This window comes from Chiloscyllium plagiosum, unplaced genomic scaffold (assembly GCF_037043375.1).
Source record: "Chiloscyllium plagiosum isolate Xiang-an unplaced genomic scaffold, Cpla_swu_hap1 HiC_scaffold_53X, whole genome shotgun sequence".
Classification (NCBI taxonomy): Eukaryota; Metazoa; Chordata; class Chondrichthyes; order Orectolobiformes; family Hemiscylliidae; genus Chiloscyllium; species Chiloscyllium plagiosum.
The window spans coordinates 24,333,603-24,357,275 of record NW_028270191.1 but is presented as its reverse complement, the minus strand read 5'-3'; the positions used below and the strand labels follow the sequence as shown (position 1 = coordinate 24,357,275).

Below are 23,673 nucleotides of genomic sequence, written 5' to 3'. Positions count from 1 at the left end.
TGCTAACCACTGAGCCACCGTGCAGCACATGTTTAAGGTGAGAGGGGAAAGATTTAAAAGGGATCTAAGGGGCAACTTTTTTCATGCAGAGTGTGGTGTAAGTATAGAATGAGCTGCCAGAGGAAGTGGTGGAGGCTGGTACAGTTGCAACATTTAAAAGGCATCTGGATGGGAAGGGTTTAGAGGGATATGGGTCAAATGCTTGCAAATGGACTAGATTAGGTTAGGATATCTGGTTTGCAAGGATGAGTTGGACTGAAGGGTCTGTTTCGGTGCTGTAATTGGTTCTCACCTCCTCCCCTTGCCTCTGTATTTCTTTTCAGCCTGTCTCTAAGTTCTTTCAGCTCTGTAGCAGATAACCTGAGAATTTGTTTCACCCCTTAAAACCTGTGCTATCGTCGGAGTCCAGGCAGCATCCTGTTTCTCCTGCAGTCTAAATTGTTGTTCCCTTCTGAAGTTTGGCATTTTTGCATTTGTCCTGATAAGTGCAAGGTGAGAAGCTATGCCTGTTTTTACAGCAAGAGGCTAATCCTGTACTGCTGAGGATATGATTTGTATACCTCATGAAAGTAATGAGAGAGGGGCTGGATTGACTGCTTGACAAGGTGTGTGGAGCTACAGTTGACCTGCAAAGCTGACTGGGTTCTTAACAGTGGCACACAGACTGGGGACAGGGGTCAGTTGCTGGAAGCTGGCCAACAGCCTTCGAATTGCTTTCAAACCACAGCTTGTCAGCAGGGGAAAGGGGAGTGCTTGTTTCTCAAACAAAAAAAAACGTTTAAATGGCAAAGGATTTGATTGCCAAGGGGACTGAATAAAAGGGGTGCAGCTGTGTGCCCCGACCACGGCTTTACTTATAAAAGCGTTTGAATTGGATTCTGCATTTTTGGCCAAGGCCTCGTGTTTTGAACATATTCGACTCTTCCAACCAGGCCCTGTGGCTATCTGTCAGGTGACGTAGCTGGCAAGGGTCAAAGGTCTACACATTACGGAAAGGGGATATGATTTCATCGCTCACCAACACCCAGATGTCAGGGTGAGGTCAGGAATATTACTTACTGAGATCGGTCGATACCCATTATTTGGCATTATCAATTTGCACCATGTTTCTATCACTTACTCATTTGTGGTTGGCTTTCTCAATGTCACCGGCTCCCATTAGCTCAGTTCACTCAGTTCACTCAGTTTTAAAGGCCACGCTGCTCTCTGCTGCTGCCATTTATTAATGGTGCCTGTTAATTACAATGCAACCACCCGAACCTAAAATGGCTCCTTTTGACCAGGACAGTAAAACGCTTCAAGTTCCTGATACAGATGTTACAACACAGAAGGAAGCCACTCAGCCCAAGCAGTCCATGTTACTTTTTATCCCCCACTCAATCCCTGGAGAGAGCTAAATGCCCTCCCTCATGGCTGGTTTGTCAGTGAGATGAGCATTCAGTAGGGTGGCAGGGTACCAAGTGGTGACCCCACTGCCTCTGGCCTGATTCGGCCTGTGACACGGTGGTCTAGGGACAGCCTGCTATTCACCCCTCACCAATGCCCAGTCGAGGCCTTTAAATGAACGATTAAGACCGACTTGTGGGCCTCATCCCACCACCGGTTCAATCGCCTCGGGTTAACACCCTTGGAGTATTGTGTGCAGTTTTCGTTCTTTACCTGAGGAAGGATGTTCTGGCGAGGGAGGGAGGGCAGCGAAGGGTTTGCCAGACTGAATGGCAGGATGAACATATGAAGAGAGACCAATGGAGTTTTGAAGAATGAGGGGGGATCTTATAGAAACCTATAAAATTCTAACAGGACTAGACAGGGTAAACACAGGAAGGATGTTTAAAGAAAACATAGAAAATTAGAACAGGAGTAGGCCATTCAGCCCTTCATTCCTGTTCCCTCATTCAATATGATCATGGCTGATCATTCAACTGTTCCCACTTTCTCCCCAAACCCTTTAGCACGGGTTTTAACTTATTTAACTTATTCTAGGAAACATTCAATGTTTCGGCCTCAATCGCTTAGCCTGTGACCCCCTGGTCATCAGGAACATCCTTCCTGCGTTGACTCTGTTTCATTCCTGTTCGAATTTTATAGGTTTCTATGAAATCTCCCTCATTCTTTAAGACTCCACTGAATATAGTTCAAACCGATCCAGCCTCTCTTCATACGTCAGTCCAGCCATCCTCTGGAATCAGTCTGGTAAACCTTCACTGCCCTCCCTCCATCGCCCAGAACGTCCCTCTCCTCAGATACAGAGACCAAAACTGCACGGAATACTCCAAAATAAAACTAAGAACTGTGGATACTGGGGAACTGAAGCAAAGAAAACCAAAAATGTCTGGAGAGCCTCTGCAGGCTCAGAACTAGTTCCGAGGAAGGGTCAGTGGCCTCAAGGCTAACTCTGTTCCTCTCGCCACGGATGCTGACAGGCCCGCTGAGTTTCTCCAGCAATTTCTGTTTGTGTTTCCTTCACAAGACTCTGAGGTTCCCAGTGACTGTGGCCACCTTACTAGCTGCAGCTGTGAGGTGAAACTTGTTGTGAGCGGGAGCCCAGATTCTACCGTCGCTACACCAGCTATCAGCCAGCTGGATAAGGGAGAGAAAGCATTGGCACTCCTCGCTGCCACCCCCTGGCAGTCCCAGGGTGAAAGTGCATGCTTGGGAGTTCCAGACCTGTGCTGTGATTTCCTTTCACAGTCGAGGTTGCTCGCTGGTCCTTTCTGTGCCATCCTGAACGCTGCTGGCTTCTGTGCAATATGCACTGATTGGCATCTCATCCTCCACCAGTGCTCAGTGACAGCAGTGGGTACTAGCAACAAGATGTTTTTTAATTCACTCGTGGGACATGGGAGTCACTGGCTGGGCCCAGCCTTTATTGCTCCATCCCTAGTTGCCCCCCTTGAGAAGGTGGGGCTGAGCTGCCTTCTCGAGCTGCTGTAGTCCATGTGCTGTGGGTTGACCCACAATGCCCTTGGGATGGAATCCCAGGATTTTGACCCAACGACACTGAAGGAATGGCAATAGATTTCCCAGTCAGGTTGGTGAGTGGCTTGGAGGGGAACTTGCAGGGGGTGGTGTTCCCATATATCTGCTGCCCTTGTCCTTCCAGGTGGAAGTGGTCGTGGGTTTGGAAGGTGCTGTCGGAGGATCTTTGGTGAATTTCTGCAGGGGATCTTGTAGATAGTACACACTGCTGCTACTGAGTGTCAGTTGTGGAGGGAGTGGATGTTTGTGGATGTGGTGCCAATGAGGCGGGGGCTGCTTTGTCCTGGATGGTGTCAAGCTTCTTGAGTGTTGTTGGAGCTGCCCCCATCCAGGCAAGTGGGGAGTATTCCATCACACTCCTGACTTGGGCCTTGTAAATGGTGGACAGGCTTTGGAGAGTCAGGAGGTGTATTACAAGCTGCAGGATTCCTAGCCTCTGATCTGCTTTTGTAGCTAGTGTTTATATGGCTGATCCAGTTTGAGTTTCTGGTCAATGATAACCCCCAGAATGGTGACGGTGGAGGGGGGGGGGGAGCGGAATTCAGTGATGGTAACACTAAAGGTACACTGCAGAAATTCTCAAGGCTCAGGCAGCACCTTCCAAACCCACGACCACTTCCATCTGGAAGGACAAGGGCAGCAGATACATGGGAACACCACCCCCTTGCAAGTTCCCCTCCAAGCCACTCACCATCCTGGCTTGGAAATCTATCGGCGTTCCTTCAGTGTGGCTGGGTCAGAATCCTGGGATTCCATCCCAACAGCATTGTAGGTGTCACTGCACCACACGAACTGCGGTGGTTCAAGAAGGCACCACTTTATCAAGGGGCAATAACTGTTACCTCTGACAGCTGTGCTCACATCCCATGAAGGAATGCGAAAACAGAAGGTGATCGGGGTGGAAAGGAATTACAATTCCCAACATTTGTTGGGAGAAACGCATGATACTCCAGGACGAAACAGGAAGGATGTTCCCGATGCCTGCGGGCAGGGGGTCCAGAACCATGGGGTTGTAGGATACAGGGTAAGCCATTATTGATTTTGTTCAACTCTAGTAATGTCTTGATTCTCCTGCTGCATACAGCTGAGCAGCTGGTGCTTGTTTCCTTCGTGTCTGTTTTGAAGTGTTTGACCCTCTGAAGTATTCTAAGGAGCTGAATCAATCATGATTTATTTTCACGACCAACTGAGGTCACTCCCACTTGAACACAATGAAGGTCTTCAGCGCAGGCTTCCCAAAGATGCCATCATCATAGAGTCATAGAGATGTACAGCACGGAAACAGACCCTTCGGTCCAACCCGTCCATGCCGACTAGATATCCCAACCCAATCTAGTCCCACCAGCCAGCACCCGGCCCATATCCCTCCAAACCCTTCCTATTCATATACCCATCCAGATGCCTCTTAAATGTTGCAATTGTACCAGCCTCCACCACTTCCTCTGGCAGCTCATCCCATACACGTACCACCCTCTGCGGGAAAGAGTTGCCCCTTAGGTCCCTTTTATATCTTTCCCCTCTCCCCCTGAACCTATGCCCTCTCGTTCTGGACTCCCCCACCCCTAGACTTTGTCTAGCTCAGAAGTGGGGCTGGTTGCCGAGGAGTGCACAATGTTTGGCACCTTTCACAATTCCTCTAAAGGCATCAAAGGGTATAGGGGAGAAAGTGAGAACAGGGGACTGAGTTGGATGATTAGTGTGGTGCTGGAAAAGCACAGCAGGCCAGGCAGCATCCGAGGAGCAGGAAAATCGATGTTTCGGGCAAAAACCCTTCATCGGATGCTGCCTGACCTGCTGTGCTTTTCCAGCACCACTCTAAGCGAGACTCTGATCTCCAGCATCTGCAGGCCTCACTTCCACCTGGGTTGGATGATCAGCCATGATCAGATTGATTGGGAGCAGGCTCGAAGGGCTGAGTGGCCTCCTCCTGTTTTCGAGGTTTCTAAATCCATTTTGAGTTCCTTTCGTTTCTCCAGTGAGATGGAGATCCATAAAAAATGATCATCCCTTTGTGTTTCATAGCTTCACTGTCCAACCTGCTGACACAGATAACTGCCAATTTCAGCCACTTGTATATTGCTGCAGCTATGTAACAAAGAAACTATTTCAGGCCCTGCAGTTCTGTGCTGAGCTGAGCTAGCTCACCTTACCTGTTTGTATTTATTCTGGGTTGTTTTTGGATGTGACCTTTTCAGTTTGGAGCTGCTGAAAGGTGGTGTGTGTGTGTGTGAGAGAGAGAGAGAGTGTGTCTGTGTGTATGTGCCTGTGTGTGTGTGTGTGTGTGTCTGTCTGTGTGTGTGTGAGAGAGAGAGTGTTCGTGTGTCTGTGTGTGTATCTGTCTGTGTGAGAGAGTGTATGTGTGTGTGTAGGCTCAAATCAGGTTGGTTTCAAGGATGCAGGCTCATCCCATGTTAGTTTCCCACAAAGAATGTGCACCCACATTGCACAGGACACATAATCCAGCCCGTCTCACAGAGGGGAGAAATAGGCAGGGCTCCATGACGTTTCAGACAAGCTGACGATCACCAGAATAGAATCTGATTGAGGAAGGAGCAGAATCGAAAGATCCTCAGCCTGGCAGCTTCTTTTGGATATAGGCAGTCATTATAAAAGGCATGCCTCTGTGCATCAACACTGTCACTGTTGGACAGATAGGCAGGGTTATATGAAGGAGGATTGTGTGGAGTGCAAACACTGATAGAAACCAATTCGGCCAAATAGCTGGTATCTTTGTTGTCAATTCAGTACCATTTCCTGGCTGCCATGTTGGTTTTGGGCCCTGTTGTCTTACACATTTAGCAGCCTACAAGAGAACCGAATCTTTTGATCGCCCCTGAAATAATGTTTAATATTGTTTTGATGCTTTCCTCAGCACATGTGGAGATAATTGATTATACATTTGCAGCTAAAGAGCATGGTAAAAGCACATGACTCTCGACTTTGGCCGTCCCCAGAGCACTGAGAACTTGATTTCCTGCTGTCTGTTTCACCCACCATCTTGAAATCTATCACCATTCTTTCACCGTCACTGGGCGATAATCTGGAAAGGCTCCTCCCTAACAGCACTGTGGGTGTGACTGCAGAGGTTCAAGAAGGCAGCTCACCACCACCCTCTCCACAGCAGGTCGAACAAAGGACAGCACAGCACAGGGACAGGCCCTTCGGCCCTCCAAGCCTGCACTGACACATTTTGCCCTTCCATACTAAAACTGTCTTCACTTACAGGATCCGTATCCCTCTGCTCCCTTCCTATTCATGTATTCGTGCGGGTGAATGCTGCTATTGTGTCTGCTTCCACCCCCTCCTCTGGCAGCGCGTTCCAGGCACTGTGAAAAACCTGCCTCACACATCTCTTTTAAATCCCCCTCCCCCTCCCCCACACCTTGAACCTGTGTCCCCTAGTAATAGACCCCTCCACCCTGGGGACAAAGCCTCATACTTCCCACTCTATCCACGCCTTTCACAATCTTATGAACGTCTATCGGGTCGCCCCTCAACCTCCTGCGTTCCAGTGAAAACAAACCCAGTCTATCCAACCTTTCTTCATCGCTAAAATCCCCCCCCATACCAGGCAATAAATGCTGGGAAATGAGAGTTGCCCTGATTCTCATAGTCTCACTCGCGACAATCGGCCCCCCCAATGAAGGTGAAGAACCATCATTCACAATGATGCATTCATCACGATCCAGATCTGCCGTATATCCATGCCCTTCGGGTGTTCCTTTCTAGTATTGACAGATCCTCGCATTTCAACCTGGGCCCTTCTATCATCTTCAATTCACAATTCGTGCACTCAGCCAGTTGACTGGGCGCCTCCCCACATCTTGGATCACTGCAGTCTGACGAGTTCTCACACGGAGAATGTTGAGCGGGCTATTTGCCTTCCCACTTTAAAACAAATTGCTGCTTGGTATTCAAACCATTTCAACAATGACAACACACCATGAAATTGCATTATGACAATGAGTACAGTTAATCCCGTGAAAAGCTGGAGCAGAACAGCCGATTCTGGTTTGAGTGGATTGTGGTATTTGCTGGTGCTTTTGACCTTAGTAGAGGGCAAGGATATCCTGATTCACTGCATTCAGATTATTACTGCCACCGTGTGCTTCATCCTGCTTTCCTGGTGTTCAGCTTTGTGTGTTCTTCTGTGTTGTCCTTTTGGGAAGAAAAAAGTGAGGGCTGCAGATGCTGGAGATCAGAGCTGAAAATGTGTTGCTGGAAAAGCGCAGCAGGTCAGGCAGCATCCAAGGAACAGGAGAATCGACGTTTCGGGCATAAACCCTTCCTGAAAAAGGGCTTATGCCCGAAACGTCGATTCTCCTGTTCCTTGGATGCTGCCTGACCTGCTGTGCTTTTCCAGCAACACATTTTTAGTACATGTATGTGGAAATCAGCTAGGAGAAAGTGAGGACTGCAGATGCTGGAGATCAGAGCTGAAAATGTGTTGCTGGAAAAGCGCAGCAGGTCAGGCAGCATCCAAGGAACAGGAGAATCGACGTTTCGGGCTTGAGCCCTTCTTCAGGAATCTGTGTTGTCCTTTTGCCTTTTTGGCCTAAGTCCAGCCAGAGTGAAAGTCATCTCTGTCTCCTGCAGTAAAAAAACTGATTTAAGGTCATCTCAAGGCCATTCTTTCTAAGTGTCCAAGAGAGATTGAGTAGACTGGGACTATACTTGTTGGAATTTAGAACAATGAGGGGGGCTTTTATAGAAACATATCAAATGATGAAGGGAATAGGTAAGATAGAAGCAGGGAGGTTGTTTCCACGGGTGGGTGAAACTACAATGCGGGGGCTTAGCCTCAAAATAAGGGGGGAGCAGATTTTTTAGAGGTGTAGTGGACAGTGAAGAAGGTCACCGCAGATGGAGTTTAACTTAGATAAATGTGAGGTGCTGCATTTTGGATAGGAAAGATGCTGTGAAACCTGAAAGGGTTCAGAAAGGATTTACAAGGACGTTGCCAGGGTTGGAGGATTTGAGCTACAGGGAGAGGCTGAACAGGCTGGGGCTGTTTTCCCTGGAGCGTAAGAGGCTGAGGGGTGACCTTATAGTGGTTTATAAAATCACGAGGGGCATGGATAGGATAAATAGACAAAGTCTTTTCCGTGGGGTGGGGGAGTCCAGAACTAGAGAGGCATAGGTTTAGGGTGAGAGGGGAAAGATATAAAAGAGCCCTAAGGGGCAACTGTTTCACACAGAGGGTGGTACGTGTATGGAATGAGCTGCCAGAGGAAGTGGTGGAGGCTGGTACAATTGCAACATTTAAGAGGCATTTGGATGGGTATATGAAGAGGAAGGGTTTGGAGGGATATAGGCCGGGTGCTGGCAGATGGGACTAGATTAATTTCGGATATCTGGCCGGCATGGACAAAATGTACTGTTTCGTGCTGTACAGCTCTATATCAGATTCTATGTCAGATGTAGGACTGAGTTTAGGAGGAGCTTCTTCACCCAGGGGGTAGTGAATCTGTGCAATTCCCTGCCCAGTGAAGCAGCTGAGACTATCTCGTTGGATGTTTTTAAGGCAAAGATAGATTTTTAAGCAGTAAAGGAGTTAAAGGTTATGCTGAGTGAGTGGGTAAGTGGAGCTGAGTCCACGATAAAGATGAGCCATGATCTTATTGAATGTCGGAGCAGGCTGGAGGGGTCAGATGGGCCTACTCCTGTTCCTGGTCCTTATGTTCTTATGAATGCGTGCCCTGGTGGTTGTAGTTTTTTTCACTTTGACAACACTCCTGTGAAGCGCCTTGGGAGACATTGCCCTCTGAGAAAGGTGCTATAGAATTGCAGGTTGTTGTTGTCGCCTCGCTGTGTGACCTGCGCTCCCTCGGGGTCGCTGATTTTCTGCCGATTGTCTGGTGTTCCTCTATGTATGAGAAACAAAGGTTTGAAGAATGTAACTTTGCAGAGTGCACTGTGTCTGCAAACCTTGGATTGTCGCTTTGCTATCCCTTTTTTTTTAACCAAATAAAAAATCAATTCCTGTTTGAAGCACAAAGTATTCTCACTGGCAGATGTATTTGGAAGCATTGTGCTGTATAGTGGCATTTCCGTTCCCAAACACCTCTCTGCTTTTCCATCACTGGCTTCTCCTTTGAGTATCTGTTTAACAGCAAACTCTGCCTAAATATTTGGTCAACACTGCTAATATCTCTTGCTTCAGCACCATATTGATTTTTGTCCAGTCAGGTTTCTTTGGAGCACTGCTGAATGTTTTGAAAGGTTCTAAGGCACAGTACAAATACAAGCTCTTGTTGTTTATGCTGCCATACAGAAGATAATATTGTGAGCAAGCTGGGATGGTTTGTCCCAATAGTCTACAGGCTGGATTTCCAGCTCAAGTCAGGAAATCAAAGCTAACTCATAGCCCCATACCCACACTCTAAGGCACTTTATGGGCTCCATGCCAACTTAATGCCAACTCACGTCTGCACCACCCTTTGTCTTTCGACTCTTCATGCGCCCAGTGTGCACCATGGATAAACATACGAATGCACAAATTAGGATTAGATGGTATGCCCTTCGGCCCATTGATTCTGTTCTCCCATTCAATATGGTCACGGGTGCCGGGTTTATGTTTCGGATTCCACATTCCCATTGACCCCCAATAACCTTTTGATACCACTGCCTGACAGGAAACCACCCACCTCCACCTTAAAAATACTCACCGACCCCAAGTAGGAGGGGGCAATTGCAGATGGGCACTCGGGATCGGTTCCTGTATTTGCGCTGGGGACGCAGGGTTAGCAACGTTGATTAGGTGGAGAAAGCCTGGTGAAGCCACACTCCCACTCCCCGTGGCACCCAAGTAAACCCCAAAACAGCTCCGAATGCTTTAGATTGTGGGCACGACTCTGCAGTGGAACTTGGGCCATTGGTTTAAATGGGACCCGAGAGGCAACTTTTACACGCAGAGAGTGGTTCATGTGTGGAAGGAACTGCCAGAAGAAGTGGTAGATGTGGGTACAGTTACAACATTTTAAAGACATTTGGGCGAATATGGACCAAACATAGGCAAATGGGACTAGTATAGTTTGGGAAACCCAGTTGGCATGGACGAGTTGTGCCGAAGGGCCTGTTCCTGTGCTGTATGCCTCTATGACACGGTCACTCAAAACACTCCAGTGAAGTGCTTTTCGAAATGTACTTGCTGTCATAACGTAGGAAATGTATAGCAAGCTCCCACAAACACCGATGTGATAATGAGCAGAAAGTGCATGTTGGTGTTGCTTATTGAAGGATCGATATTGGCCGAAATGCCAGGGAGAACCTCTCTGCTCTTCTTTGAGATCGTGTCATGGAATCGCTGACATCCATGTGAAATGGGCCAATGGGCCTTCTGCTTCATGTCTCATCCAATAGGTGGTACCTCTGTTAGTACTGTGCTGGAGTTACAGCTTCGAATGCTGTGGCCTGGGATGGAACTGATCACCTCCTGACTGATCAGAATCAGAATTCCTGATGAAGGGCTTTTGCCCAAAACATGGATTCTCCTGCTCCTCGGATGCTGCCTGACCTGCTGCGCTTTTCCAGCACCGCACTGTTGGCCCTTCTGACTGATCAGTTGACCTCACAGTTATTGTGGGACCTCTCCCTGCTAATGTGCTATTTGCTTCAGCTAATGTAGGCCCAGGATAAAAATAACATTGAAGTACTGGGTCCTCCAGCATAATATGGGGTGGGGGCTTGAGAGGATGAGATGGCGGTAGACCTTGTTGGCAGCGTTAAAATGGATTGTCAGGAAATTCAGAGCAAAGCAGGGATGTTAACTTCAGTGGCTGGTTCTCTGCTTGGTGCTCTGGCACAGTCAGAGCCTGCAACGAAATGTGATATTCATATGTTATTCTGTCAGCTATTCCTGACTTCCTCCAGTAACGAGGGTTTGTTTTGAAATGGCTCATTGTTTCACCAAATGAGGTGTTTCAAAGTTTCTATAACATGCACATCCTTGAGTGCTACACTGCAAAACAGCAGCTGCACAGGGTGATCGATGTCAGGCTTTCAGTTCTGCTCAGCAATTCCTGCATTCCACTTATTGTCTTCGCTTCCCAGAATGTAGCTTCATTCCCTGTATTATTTCGCCAAAGTGGAGCCCAGAGTTTCCTGAGCCTAATTTGTTCTTCCAAGGCTGACCACATTGTGTCCTCCTAGTAGCATGACCTTCTCTAATGACCCTTCGCCACAGGATCAGCCAAATTATTTTTCGGGCCATCGGGCTTGAGCCTAGACTGATAGGACGTGTGGCCCTGTTCTGCTGGTGTGTAGATAGCTCACTGGCTCAGAATTCGTTTGCAATCCAGCCGGACATTATGACCCACCTGAATTGGGAGCACTGGAATGGTGCCAGAGCGCCCAGTGCCCCCTTCGGAGGTCAGTTTCAATTTGGATGGATGCCAGTGTGACCCGGTGACACACTCCAACCCTGTTCATGAATCCTTTCCCAGCTCTGGCCTTGGATTCCTCACCCTCTCCCTTGCACTAGCCGTCCCTCCAGTTCACTCCCACTGTAAAAGAGAGCATGGGAACAGAGACTGGCTATTCAGCCCCTCGATCCCGTTTGGCAATTCAGTTCGATCATGCTTAATTGGATTCATAGAATACTGGCTGGAGTAGTGTAGCCAAAGCTGTGGGAGGGATGTTCATACCTCAGCTTGTGGGACTGTGAAGCAACTGGTGAGTCCTTCCATGGTCTCAGGTGCCCATCTAGGCAGGGTCTCCCACAGCACAGAGACCATTACAATGCCCAGCAGTCTCTGTTCACCACCTTGTTTTATGGCTGCTCAAAACAACTTCCAAGTTTGACAACAGACACTATAACATCAAGCAAAGTAGAGCAGGCTGAAAGAAAATTTGATTATAGCGCTTGAATGAGATATGCTCGCATTGTTAACTGCAGTGTATCAAGGCTGAAATGGAGTGGGGCTGTATCCAGTTTACAAGCACTAGCCGTGGGCAACTTCAAAGGTCAGGCTATTTAACCGAGGCTGATAATTGTTATTTGTTTAACTAAACAGCCTTGTGTACCCGCAGTGGTGATCTAAGCACTGCCATGTGTATAAATCATTTACTTTCCAGAAAATTACACATGCTTCCAAATTGCTGCTGATTTTTCCCAGCCTAGGTGCCTGGCCCACAGCCAAATTGAAATCTCCCTGTGCGCGGGTCATAAGACGGCTCGGCAACTTAATTTTTTTTTCCCCCGTTTGACTTATAAATCTTAACTGGTAAAGGTTGTGCAGAAAGGCACGCCGTCGATTTTCCTTTCTAGCTTTTCTGTTGGGGTGAAGAAGCCACGTTTTATGACACATTGCCTCAAATTCACAGCGCAGTCATACACCAGTCCCTGCTGACTGTACTTTTTCTGTCTAAAATCACCCTATCCCTTTTCTCCTCCTTCATGCATAATTTATAGTCCATTAAAAAGTTGACATGACTTTGAACCCAATGTTATCATCCACATGCATTCCCAAGACCTGTTCTAAGCTGACCCCATATATGTACCTTCCCAGGCCTGGAGGCCATCCAGGCAGCTAAAGGTGCTGCAGGCATGACTTTGGCTTGATGGGAGGAATTAAGGTGAAGACTTTAACTCTGCAGATGACAGTAAATCGGGGAGAGAAAAGGCCAATACCATAAGGGGACTGCAACAAATTACAGGAGGACATTAATAAACCTGCAGAAGGGGCAAATAATTGGTAAATAAATTTTGACACAGATAGATGTGAGGTAGTATTATGTACATCTACATGGCTCAGTGGTTAATACTGCTGCCTCATAGCACTAAGGACCCAGGTACGATTCCAGCCTTGGGTGACTGTCTGGGTGGGGTTTGTACGTTTTCCCCGTGTCTGCATGGGTTTCCTCTGGGTGCTCCGGTTTCCTCCCACAGTCCAAAGATGTGCAGGTCAGGTGGTCTGGCTGTGTGACATTGTCCAGGGATGTACAGGTTGGTGGATTAGCCATGGCAATGCAGAGTGATCAGGGTTGGGGAATGTGTCTGGGCGGGATGCTCTTTGGAGGCCCCATATGGGCTGAATGGCCTGCTCTCACATTGTAGGCTTGTTCTGCAAAACCCGGTGTGGTAGAGGAATAATGGGATCTTGGAAACAAACACACAAAGTGCTGGAGGAACTCAGCAGGTCAGGCAGCATCTAGAGGAGAGAGAGAAAGAAAGTTACCCTTTTGAGTCCGGTTTGACAATTTTTCAGAACCAAGTCATACCAGACTCAAAAGATGAACTCTGTTCTTCTCTCATCACAGATGCTGCCTGACCTGCTGAGTTTCTCCAGCACTTTCTGTGTTTGCTTCAGACTTCCAGCATCTGCAGGATTTTGCCTTTAATATGGGGACCTCAGAGTTCATTTTGATCGATCACTAAATGTTGGGCCTTGGGTTAGCAAGACCATAAAAGGCAAACCAAATGCAAGGGTTTATTTCTGGAGGGATAGAATTGAAAAGGAGGGAAGTTATACTCAGCCTATATTGACCCTCAGTTAGTCCACACCGAGAGTACTGTGGAATGTTCTGGTCTCTATATTATGGAAAGGATTTCGAGCCACTAGAGAGAAAGCAAAGGAGATTCACAAGGATGAGACAGAAGTGTGTGGACTTATATACTCTGAAGGGATTGACAAGATAGTCTGTTTTTTCTCAACAAAGGCAGCTGATAGGTGATCTAATAGAGGTCTTCAAAACAGTGAGAGGTTTTTGTTTGAATGAACACCGAGAGAATGTTTCCCTTTGCGGGAAAGAGCAGAACCAGAGGTCATTAGTACAAGATCATCCTGAAAAAATCCAACAGAGAATTCAGAAGAGATGCCTTCGCCCAGAGAGCGGTGAGAATGTGGACCTCACTCCCACAGGGAGTGGTTAAAATGGATACGACAAATAGGTTTAAGGGGAAGCGAAATGAGCAGACGAAGGAGAAGGAAAGAGAGGGTTCCAGTGATAGATTTGGATGAGGGTAGATTGGTGGAGGATCGAGTGGAGCATAAGCACCAGAATGGACCAATCGGGCTGAATGGCCTTTTCCTGTGGCTTCTTTCCCATGTTTATGATGTGCACACGACAGACTGAACAAACCTGGAGCTATTTTGAACAGAGATTAGGGGGAAGATGTACTGAATCGGGATTGTAAATGGAGATGATGTCTTCCTCTTCAACGTTTTTGAGAATTCTCTAAATGAGACAGATCCAGATTGTCTTACTAGTTCATCTGTGTCCTAAGAAGATAGGGTGAAGAATGGTCCCTCCTCATGGGTGGGTGGAGGTGGGGTGGAGGACCTTCTGAGGCGTTCCACTTTGCTGACCTTGCAGCTTTCTCTCGTCTTTGGGAATCCAATCCGAAGCGCAGGCTGGCTCGAGGTCACTCGAAAAAATGCCCACAATGTAATGAGGGCTCTTCACAGATCGACAACCCCCTTTGATTCCTGATTTTTGTGGTGGAATTGGTGTCTTGTTGCGTATGAAGTTGAGCTTCAGCCGGTTTAGCTCAGAGTGACAGAGCAGAGAGATGCTGGTGAAACAATTGGTCACCAGAACATCCATTTAACAAGGCGCCAAATCCAAGGGTCGCGGTTTCTGTCAGGTGCTGTCAACCGCTCCATCGGCCAAGTCTAGAGTTTGCCGTCATCCAAAATATCCAAAATACCAAGCAACTAGTTCTCAGTTTCTGATATTTCAGCCTTCAGCGCCTAAACTGAGTCCCTGTTTCCGTGTTGACCTTGTGCACGGAGCTGCCTAAAAGACAAATGGCTGCATGAATGATCCCTTCTTCATTTTCTGGGAATTAACTGGGAACTGTATAACCTTCCATAAATTCAGCTTAGAATAGTTCCGGGTCATGTTGGATGTTCTGGAGCTTAGCAACAGACAGTGGGCCTGGAGGGGTGAGGGGTGGTCATAATTCCTGACTGTTTGCCCCTCTTCCCAGGCGATGTTTGTGCCCAGGTGTCCTCGGATAGGGCCCACACAGTGCTTGCCAATACACTTGGAGAGAGGTGGGCACTGTGGGGTGTGAAGTACATTCATTCCCCCCTCCCCCTCCAACTCCGTTTGAATTGAGTCCCATCCTTTTCTCCCAACCTGCTCCCCACTGTTGCTGTTGTTGCACACTGCCCCTGATGGGCTATGCTTGGGAATGGTTCTTTTCAAGAGAAACTCTGGTGTGTTGTACCAAAAAGAAATACCAGAGAAACATGGGGCGGCACAGTGGCTCAGTGGTTAGCACTGCTGCCTCACAGCACCAGGGACCCGGGTTCGATTCCAGCCTCAGGCGACTGTCTGTGTGGAGTTTGCACATTCTCCCCGTGTCTGCGTGGGTTTCCTCCGGGTGCTCCAGTTTCTCCCACAGTCCAAAGATGTGCAGGGTCAGGTGAAATGGCCATGCTAAATTGCCCGTAGTGTTAGGTGCATTCATCAGGGGTGAATTTAGGATCGGGGTGGGTTACTCTTCGGAGGGTCGGTGTGGACTTGTTGGGCCGAAGGGCCTGTTTCCACACTGTAGGGAATCTAATCTAAAACAAAACACCCTCCAATTCAATCATTATTCCATATTGACTTCGCTGAGCTTGAACAGGGCAGTAGTTCAGGCTATACAATTAGCTCAGAGCTCCCAAGTGAGGCTTCCACCTACTAAAGGGTCTAATTTCTATTTCTCCCCTTCCTGTTTCTCTCTGTCTCCATGATGAATCTTGCCGGATAAATCATTTTCTGTCCAGCTTACAATTCAGTCTCAGAAATTTCTGCAAATAACTGCAATATGCAAGCCCAGAGCAAATGGAAGGGAGCTCCTGTCTAACTGTTAGCAGTTACGAGGAGGGGTCGGTGTGTCAGTGAAGACAGGACCGAGCAGTAACTGAGAAGGTGCGGGTCGTAGCTGGGAGCAGGTTACTATTCCGAGGAGCTGCTGGTTTCTAAATTAGAAGCATTTTATGTGACAGATTCATCGTGTGTCCTGATCTATTGCTTTGTTAATTTTAGGTTTTAATGTCTCTTCACTGAAACCTGTTTTCCTTTCATAGCTGCAGGCTACTCAGAAATCTCACTTTCATCTTCAAAGCCTGAATGCAAAACGCACTCAGACAAGGAAAGAATGCTTGCGATTTGAAGTGAAGGAGTTCACTGGGCTCTCTGTTTCGAGTCCAACAGATAGGAGTCTGTTATATTTCAGTAATTCGACCACTTGTTCCAATTGAGCAATTTTGATTCTCAAAAGAGGTGCCGACTACATTATTAAATCACAATGAGTCTGAATAGTTTACTCAAATACCAAGTCCTCGAGTGAAGTTTCAGCCAACTCCTTTTGTGCTTGGGGCGGCCTCATCATACAGGGTTGGTAGCAGTAAGGACTCTTGTGGTAGTGCCCCTATCTCTGGACCAAGAGGTCCAAGTTCAAATCCAACCTATCTTAAAGGTGTGTAATAGCATCTCTGAACAGGCTGATTAGAAACTATGGAAAAGTGAATGGGGTGGTAATGGTGAAGGAACGAAGCATTGGTGCAGAGTAACAGGGAAAGGCAAAATAGTGGCAGCTCTGTCTGAAAGGAAGGATGTGTAAAACCAAACATTTGTGCCAACAGAACCAAAAAAAACAGAGTTTCTGATCTAAAATTGTCGTAACGTGTGAAATGCAGTTGTCATTTTGCGCGCAGCAAGCTCTCACAGTGAGCAACATGATAACAAGCAGGGAATCGGTTTCTGGTACAGTGATTGAAGGATTAAACAATGGCCACGCCCACCCAGGAGAATTAAAAAACCGAACTTGCTGGAAAAGCTCAGCAGGTCTGGCAGCATCTGTGGAGGGAAATCAGAGTTAACGTTTCCGATTGAGTGACCCCCCTCCTCTGAATTACTCAGGAGAACTCCTTGGCTGTGCTCTGACAGCGCTGAGGGGGCTTCAGTTGAGCATTTCATTTGAAAGATGGCCCCTTCAACGATGCAGAAACAGAGCAGTGCTCCCTCCGCAGGGCGCTGCAATCTCAGCCTGGAGCTTTCTGCTCAAGCGGCCATTGAACCTGGACCCTTGTGAGTCTGAGCTGAAAAGGCTCTCATCTCCTCTGTGACTTATCAAGGAGTCCAGTGAGGTTGATCAAGCATGCTCTCTTTTGAACCCCATGTCAACAACGCCTTGTTATGTTTGCCGTTACTGAGCTTCATGGGGACAGGAGCTTCCAGCACAATAAGATTGTTCATGAGCAATATAGCGTGGATGCTGGAAAGTGCAATACTCCAGCTTTTGTTGTTCTGCTAAAGAATATTTACAGAGTCTGCTCAATTCAGGGGAATACTTAAGGAGAGGCAATACCTAATGGCATTATTGCTCGATTATTACTCTCAGAGCACAGCAGGTCAGACTGCACCTGAGGAGCAGGAAAATCGACGTCAGGATGAAGGGCTTTTGCCCGAAACGTCGATGTTCCTGCTCCTCGGATGCTGCCTGATCTGCTGTGCTTTTTCAGCACCACTCTAATCTTGACTCTAATCTCCAGCATCTGCAGGCCTCACTTTCACCTATTACTCTCAAGACCCAGGTCATGTTCTGGGGACCTGGGTTTGTAATGCCACCATGGCAGATGGTGGACTTTGACTTCAATTAAAAAAACACCCCTGAAATTGAGATTCTGCTGATGGCCATGAAACTGTCGTTGATTGTTGGATAACCCCATCTTGTTCACTAATGTCTGTCAGTGGACTGCCATTCTTACCTGGTCTGGATTACATGTGACTCCAGACCCACTGCAGTGGGAAATAAATGATGGCCTTGCCAGGGATGCCCACATGCTGTGGCTGAACGAAAGAAAGACCACTTTGTTTCTGAAACATCTCGCTGTGGCTTGATCTTGCCACAGGGCTGCAAGCGAGAGAAAGAGAACGAGATCATGTGATGTCGGATCACTTCCTGCAGGGATGTGGCCTGTCTCATTAGCCTCTCTCACAGTCAGACGGATGCCCTTATATGACAGCAAGCTGAAATTGAAAACAAGAAACACTGTAAACTCTCTGTGTCTGTGGAGAGAGAAACGGAGGTAGTGTTTTGAGGTCGATGAACTGCCCGGTTCTGGAATGTTTACGCGGTGCCCCACTCCACAGAGCTTCAGCATATTGCCAGCATTTCCCATGATGCCATTCTATCCAGAATGCTTTGCAGGAAAGGTGGAAATGAGAGAACCGTAGCCTTTCCGACACATGCTGTTTGGTACCATGTCAGGTGGACGAGCTTTGTTTAAACTGTTTGACTTCAGCGTTCTTGTCCTTTTAAAGCAAAGGTTGAGTTTCTTGTGCTGAACGTGAAGGGAATTTGAAGATCCACTCAAGTAAACCATGGCCCGAGCCCATACCAACACTGGGGCCTGGTGCCGAGAAAGGAACTCGGCAGGAATGTGCTTCAAATAGCTGCAAGAGTATTCGAGGCTCAAGGCTGTCCAAATAAGGCAGAAAGTTTGAACACAGTTGAGGGATAGTAAGCTGCCTAAAATATCGCCAACACAATAGGGCTGTGTGCTACAGCTCACTGGGAAATGCCAAGAAAGAAAAAAGCACAACACTTGCCCTTAAACTGTGTTTACACTACAGCTAACAGCAGATAAACACATACTGATCCAATCCAAGCATGGAATTCCAAGTGACTAAATCACCTCCCATTGACTCCCTCTCGTCATGCGTGACTTTTGATCAAGGAGTCATGAAGTGTCTAATCCTGATCCAAATTGTCGAGTGCATGGGTTCTCTCCTCTCCAGCACTGGGCCACACCAACTGGGGCCTGGGTCCCTGTCTACGCTCAGTTAGAGTCATAGGGTCATAGAGCTATCCAACCCGTCCATGCTGACCAGATATCCCAACCCAATCTAGTCCCACCTGCCAGCACCCGACCCTCCAAACCTTTCCTATTCATATACCCATCCAAATGCCTTTTAAATGTTGCAATTGTACCAGCCTCCACCACATCCTCTGGCAGCTCATTCCATACACGCGCCATCCTCTGAGTGAAACAGTTGCCCCTTAGGTCTCTTTTATATCTTTCCCCTCTCACCTTAAACCTATGCCCTCTAATTCTGGACTCTCCCACCCCAGGGAAAAGACTTTGCCTATTTACCCTATCCATGCCCATCATAATTTTATAAACCTCTATAAGGTCACCCCTCAGCCTCCGATGCTCCAGGGAAAACAGCCCCAGCCTGTTCAGCCTCTCCCTATAACTCAGATCCCCCAACCCTGGCAACATTCTTGTAAATCTTCTGGTAAAGAACTCAAAAGACATTTCAAGCTTCTTAGTGAGAATAAGGAATGAAAGAAATCAGTATAAATGAATAAATACTGGAAAACTTAACGGGACGAAGTGGCGATAAATCCACTCAGACCTGACAACCTGCAGCACAGCGTTTTCATAGAAGCAGCTGTGGCAATAGTCAATGTTTTGTGTCTCCCAATATTCTACTGCGTCTCAAACAGTTCCCAGAGATTGGCAGATAACACGCCTTGGGAAAGGAGAAAGAGAGAAAATAGAAAGCTAGGGGTCAGATAGCCTGCCATCATCTATTATTAGGAGCATGATACAGGGCCCTTCGAAAACCATGGGATTGAGCAGAATTAGCAAGGATTTATGAAAGGGAAATCATGTTTTGCAAACGTATTCGGAGTTTGTTGTGGGGCAGCTACTAAGGTGGATAAGGGGACGCTAGTGGATGGATTTGGAGTCTCCAAAGGTATTGGACAAGGTATCAGATAAGACAGGCATACATCAGGGACAGGCAGTAAAAGCTGGGCCAGCCAGTGGCATCCACATCCCATGCCAAAATATCCAAGCAACATGGTGGATGGGCTGACAGGGGTGTAGGGGAAGGGAAGAATCAATCATTGTACCTACTGCCTATCACCATCGAGGGAGATCTCTCTCTCTCTGTCTGTATCTCTCTCTCTCTCTCTGTCTCTCTGTCTCTCTCTCTCATCTCTCTGTCTCTGTCTCTCTCTCATCTCTCTGTCTCTGTCTCTGTCTCTGTCTCTCTCTCGTCTCTCTGTCTCTGTATCTCTCAACTCTGTCTCTGTCTCTCTGTCTCTGTATCTGTATCTCTCTTTCCCCCTCTCTCTCTTCTGTCTGTCTGTCTGCCTCTATATCTCTCTCTCTCTTCTATCTCTCTGTCTCTGTATCTCTCTCTCTGTATCTCGGTCTCTCTGTCTCTGTCTCTCTGCCTCTGTATCCCTGTCTCTGTATCTTTCTCAATCCCTCTCTCTGTCTCTCAGTCCAGCTGTCTCTGTATATCTCTCTCCCCCCTTTTCTCTGTCTGTCTGTCTGTCTCTCTCTCTCTCTCTCTGTAACCCTGTCTCTATAGCTCTGTCCCTCTGTCTGTCTGTCTGTCTCTCTCCCTCTTGGTCTCTCTCTGTCTCTCCCCCCACCCGCCCCTTTCTCTCTCTCTCTCTCTCTCTCTTTCCCCCTCATCCCTCTGTTCAGAACGGTTCTTAAGAAGAGTTATACTGGCCTTACAACTTTAACTCTGTTTCTCTCTTCACAGCAGCTGCCAGGCCCCCTGAGTTTCTCCAGCAATTTCTGTTTGTGTTTGTTTCAAAATAGCACAGGCCAGCCTGGAGAAAGGCTACTGTCTCCGAGATACTGAGCGACTTCAGAGGAGAGGGGCGCAAAACTGAACGGCAAAGATAAACGAGTCAGTGAGCTGCATGAAATGTGAACCTGACCGGTTCACTGTGCTGTTTGCTCAAAACTCTCAGCAGATGATCAGAGACCTGATGCTCATTCCTGGTTTGTTTGATGGATGCAGCGCAAATAGTTTTGTTCCTCTCTCTTTTTCGACCCCCACTCCCCATTTCTGTTTGCAAATTGTGCTTTAGCCAATTGACTGCACACATGAGCTTGTTGCCCACTCAGGATGCTTTGTAGATGGCAAGTGAGTTTGGGTTTCTCTGTGTACTGCAGAGTTTTAACTTAGTGGCATGTGTGATGTTTGGTTGTGACAGGAATTCCCCTCCCCCCCCCCCCACCTTGTAACTCACTGCCTTGGTTTCTGGTTGGATACACAGCACTCTGGGCTAGCTGGCTGTAAACCCTGTCTCCCAGGCTAGGGGGCAGTGTTTGGCTCCTTGAGTTAGTGGTTCTGATAGTGGAGGAGCTTGGGGGGAGCACTGGGAGGTTCCAACTTGGCCCACACACAGTGCTGCAAAAGCATTTGCCTTCTCGCCAGGCTGTCTTCACCTTGCTGCCACTGCCTGAGACCTGGAATTCCTAACCAGCTGCCGTTTAACATCGGTTAAATCGGAGGTCTCTGACACAGTTCTATATTTACCCATTTAAGGCTTCCCAGCTGACCAAATCCGACCTGGGCACCCGTCTCAATACCCCCTCTTTGTGTTTGTTGGCACATGTCTGGCATGGTGGGCACCTGTCGTTCAAGGAGGAAACTGAAAGAAAGCGTAATCCTGCCACTCTAATGAAAAGAGATAAAAGGTCAAGTGTGGTACATCGTGGAGTTGAGGAGAAAGGCAATTTCTCATCACCCAACCGTGGATAGTTACTTTCAGCTGCCTGGCTGCTCGGCTCTGGAATTCCCTCCCTAACCCTCTCAGCCTCTGTCTCTCTCCTCCTCTGTGGAGACACTCCTTAGAAACAGGCAGGAATAGGCCCTTCAAGTCTACTCCATCATTCAATAAGATCATGGCTGAGCATCCAATTCACTTCCCTGTCCCTCCCTTCTCCTCCATAACCTTTGATCCCTTTAGCCCTAAGGACTACATCTAACTCCTTCTTGAAACCATTCAAAGTTTTGGCTTCAACCATTTTCTATGGCAGAGAATTCCACAGGCTCCCCAATCTCTGAATGAAGACATTTCTCCTCATCCCAATCCTAAATGGCCTACCCCGTCTCCTTCGACTATGGCCCCCTGGTTCTGGACTCCCCAGTTATCGGGAACATCCTTCCTGTGTTTACCTAGTCCAGTCCTGTTAGACCTTTATAGGGTTCTCCAGGATCCACCCTCATTCTATTGAACTCCAGTGAATATAGTCCAAACCGATCCCGTCTCTCTTCATACATTAGCCCTGCCATCCCAGGAATCAGTCTGGGAAAACTTCACTGTACTCCGTCCCTCGCCAGAACATCCTTCCTCAGATAAGGACACCAAAACCGCACGCAGTACTCCAGGGTATGGTCTCACCAAAGCCCCGTAAAATCGCAGCAAGACCTTCCTGCTCCTGTACTCGAATCCTCTCACTATGAAGGCCAACATAACACTTACCTTCTTCACCGCCCGCTGGACCTGCAATGTTTACTTTCAGTGACTTCGGGTGAAAGGGTCTTATTGCAGATTCCCCCGTTCTCAAGACTGGGAATTTGGTGCGATGTCTCATCTGAAACAGGAGTGTCAGCCTGGATTGTCCTCGGAGCGGGACTCTAAGCCAGCCAGCTTTTGATTCCGAGGTGAGAGTGCCACCTCTCTGACTGACACGTTCCTGATCTTGATTGTAAAGGCATTTGGTACATTTGCCTTCATTGATGTGTTCTGGACTTGACTCTGTAATGAATATTGCCAGCAAATGAGGTGAAGCATTGTTTTAGCGTTGGGTTTTGAGCTCTGCCATGTTTTCATAGCTTCTTTCTCTTTCATTGTTTCCTTTCATGAGTGTGTTGCTCATGAAGATCTGGGTGAGTATGTCGTAGTGACTAATAAACAAACAAAAATCTGTCAAGCTATGTTGGATTTGGGATCGAGTCGAGGAGTGTGGTGGTGGAAAAGCACAGCAGGTCAGGCAGCATCTGAGGAGCAGGAGAATCAATGCTTCTGGCCTAAGCCCTTCATCAGGATTGAGGCCTCATTCCTACTGAAGGGTTTATTCCTGAAACGTTGATTTTCCTGCTCCTCGGATGCTGCCTGACCTGCTGTGCTTTTCCAGCACCACTCTAATCTTGATTATAACGCTCTGCCCGGCCGGTTGCAATGCAGCAGGTTAACAATGGTTTCCCTTGCTATTTCCTGACAGGATTCTGGTGGGAGCACCTCAGGCCCGTGCCCAGTCCCAGCAGCTCGCCAATCGCACTGGAGGACTCTTTGCCTGTCCAATAATAACCGAAGATGATGAGTGTGATCAAGTCGAAATTGATAATGATGGTCAGACAAACGTTTTCTTTGCTCTCCTCCACTCCCTCACTTTGTAACCGGACACTGAGTCATAGAGTCATAGAGATACAGCACGGAAACAGACCCTTCGGTCCAACCCGTCCATGCCGACCAGATATCCCAACCCAATCTAGTCCCACCTGCCAGCACCCGGCCCATATCCCTCCAAACCCTTCCGATTCATATACCCATCCAAATGCCTTTTAAATTGTACCAGCCTCCACACCCTCTGCGTGAAAAAGTTGCCTCTTAGGTCTCTTTTATATCTTTCCCCTCTCACTGTAAACCTATGCCCTCTAGTTCTGTACTCACCCACCCCAGGGAAAAGACTTTGCCTATTTATCCTATCCATGCCCCTCATAATTTTGTAAACCTCTATAAGGTCACCCCTCAGCCTCTGACGCTCCAGGGAAAACTGCCCCAGCCTGTTCAGCCTCTCCCTATAGCTCAAATCCTCCAACCCTGGCAACATCCTTGTAAATCTTTTCTGAACCCTTTCAAGTTTCACAACATCTTTCCGATAGGAAGGGGACCAGAATTGCACGCAATATTCCAACAGTGGCCTCCCAACT

The 23,673-nt window shown here is 47.7% G+C and overlaps 1 protein-coding gene across 3 annotated transcripts in view; it reads left to right on the top strand.

The window, feature by feature from the left end:
- The window catches only part of LOC122543254 (integrin alpha-7-like), a 185,759-nt gene that overhangs the window by 63,697 nt on the left and 98,389 nt on the right, over positions 1–23,673 (top strand). For all 3 annotated transcript variants that reach the window (XM_087985511.1, XM_087985510.1, XM_087985509.1), the window contains exon 2: positions 22,965–23,092. In XM_087985511.1, the coding sequence (XP_087841637.1) occupies positions 22,965–23,092 (128 nt within the window). The remainder of the gene's footprint in view (positions 1–22,964; positions 23,093–23,673) is intronic.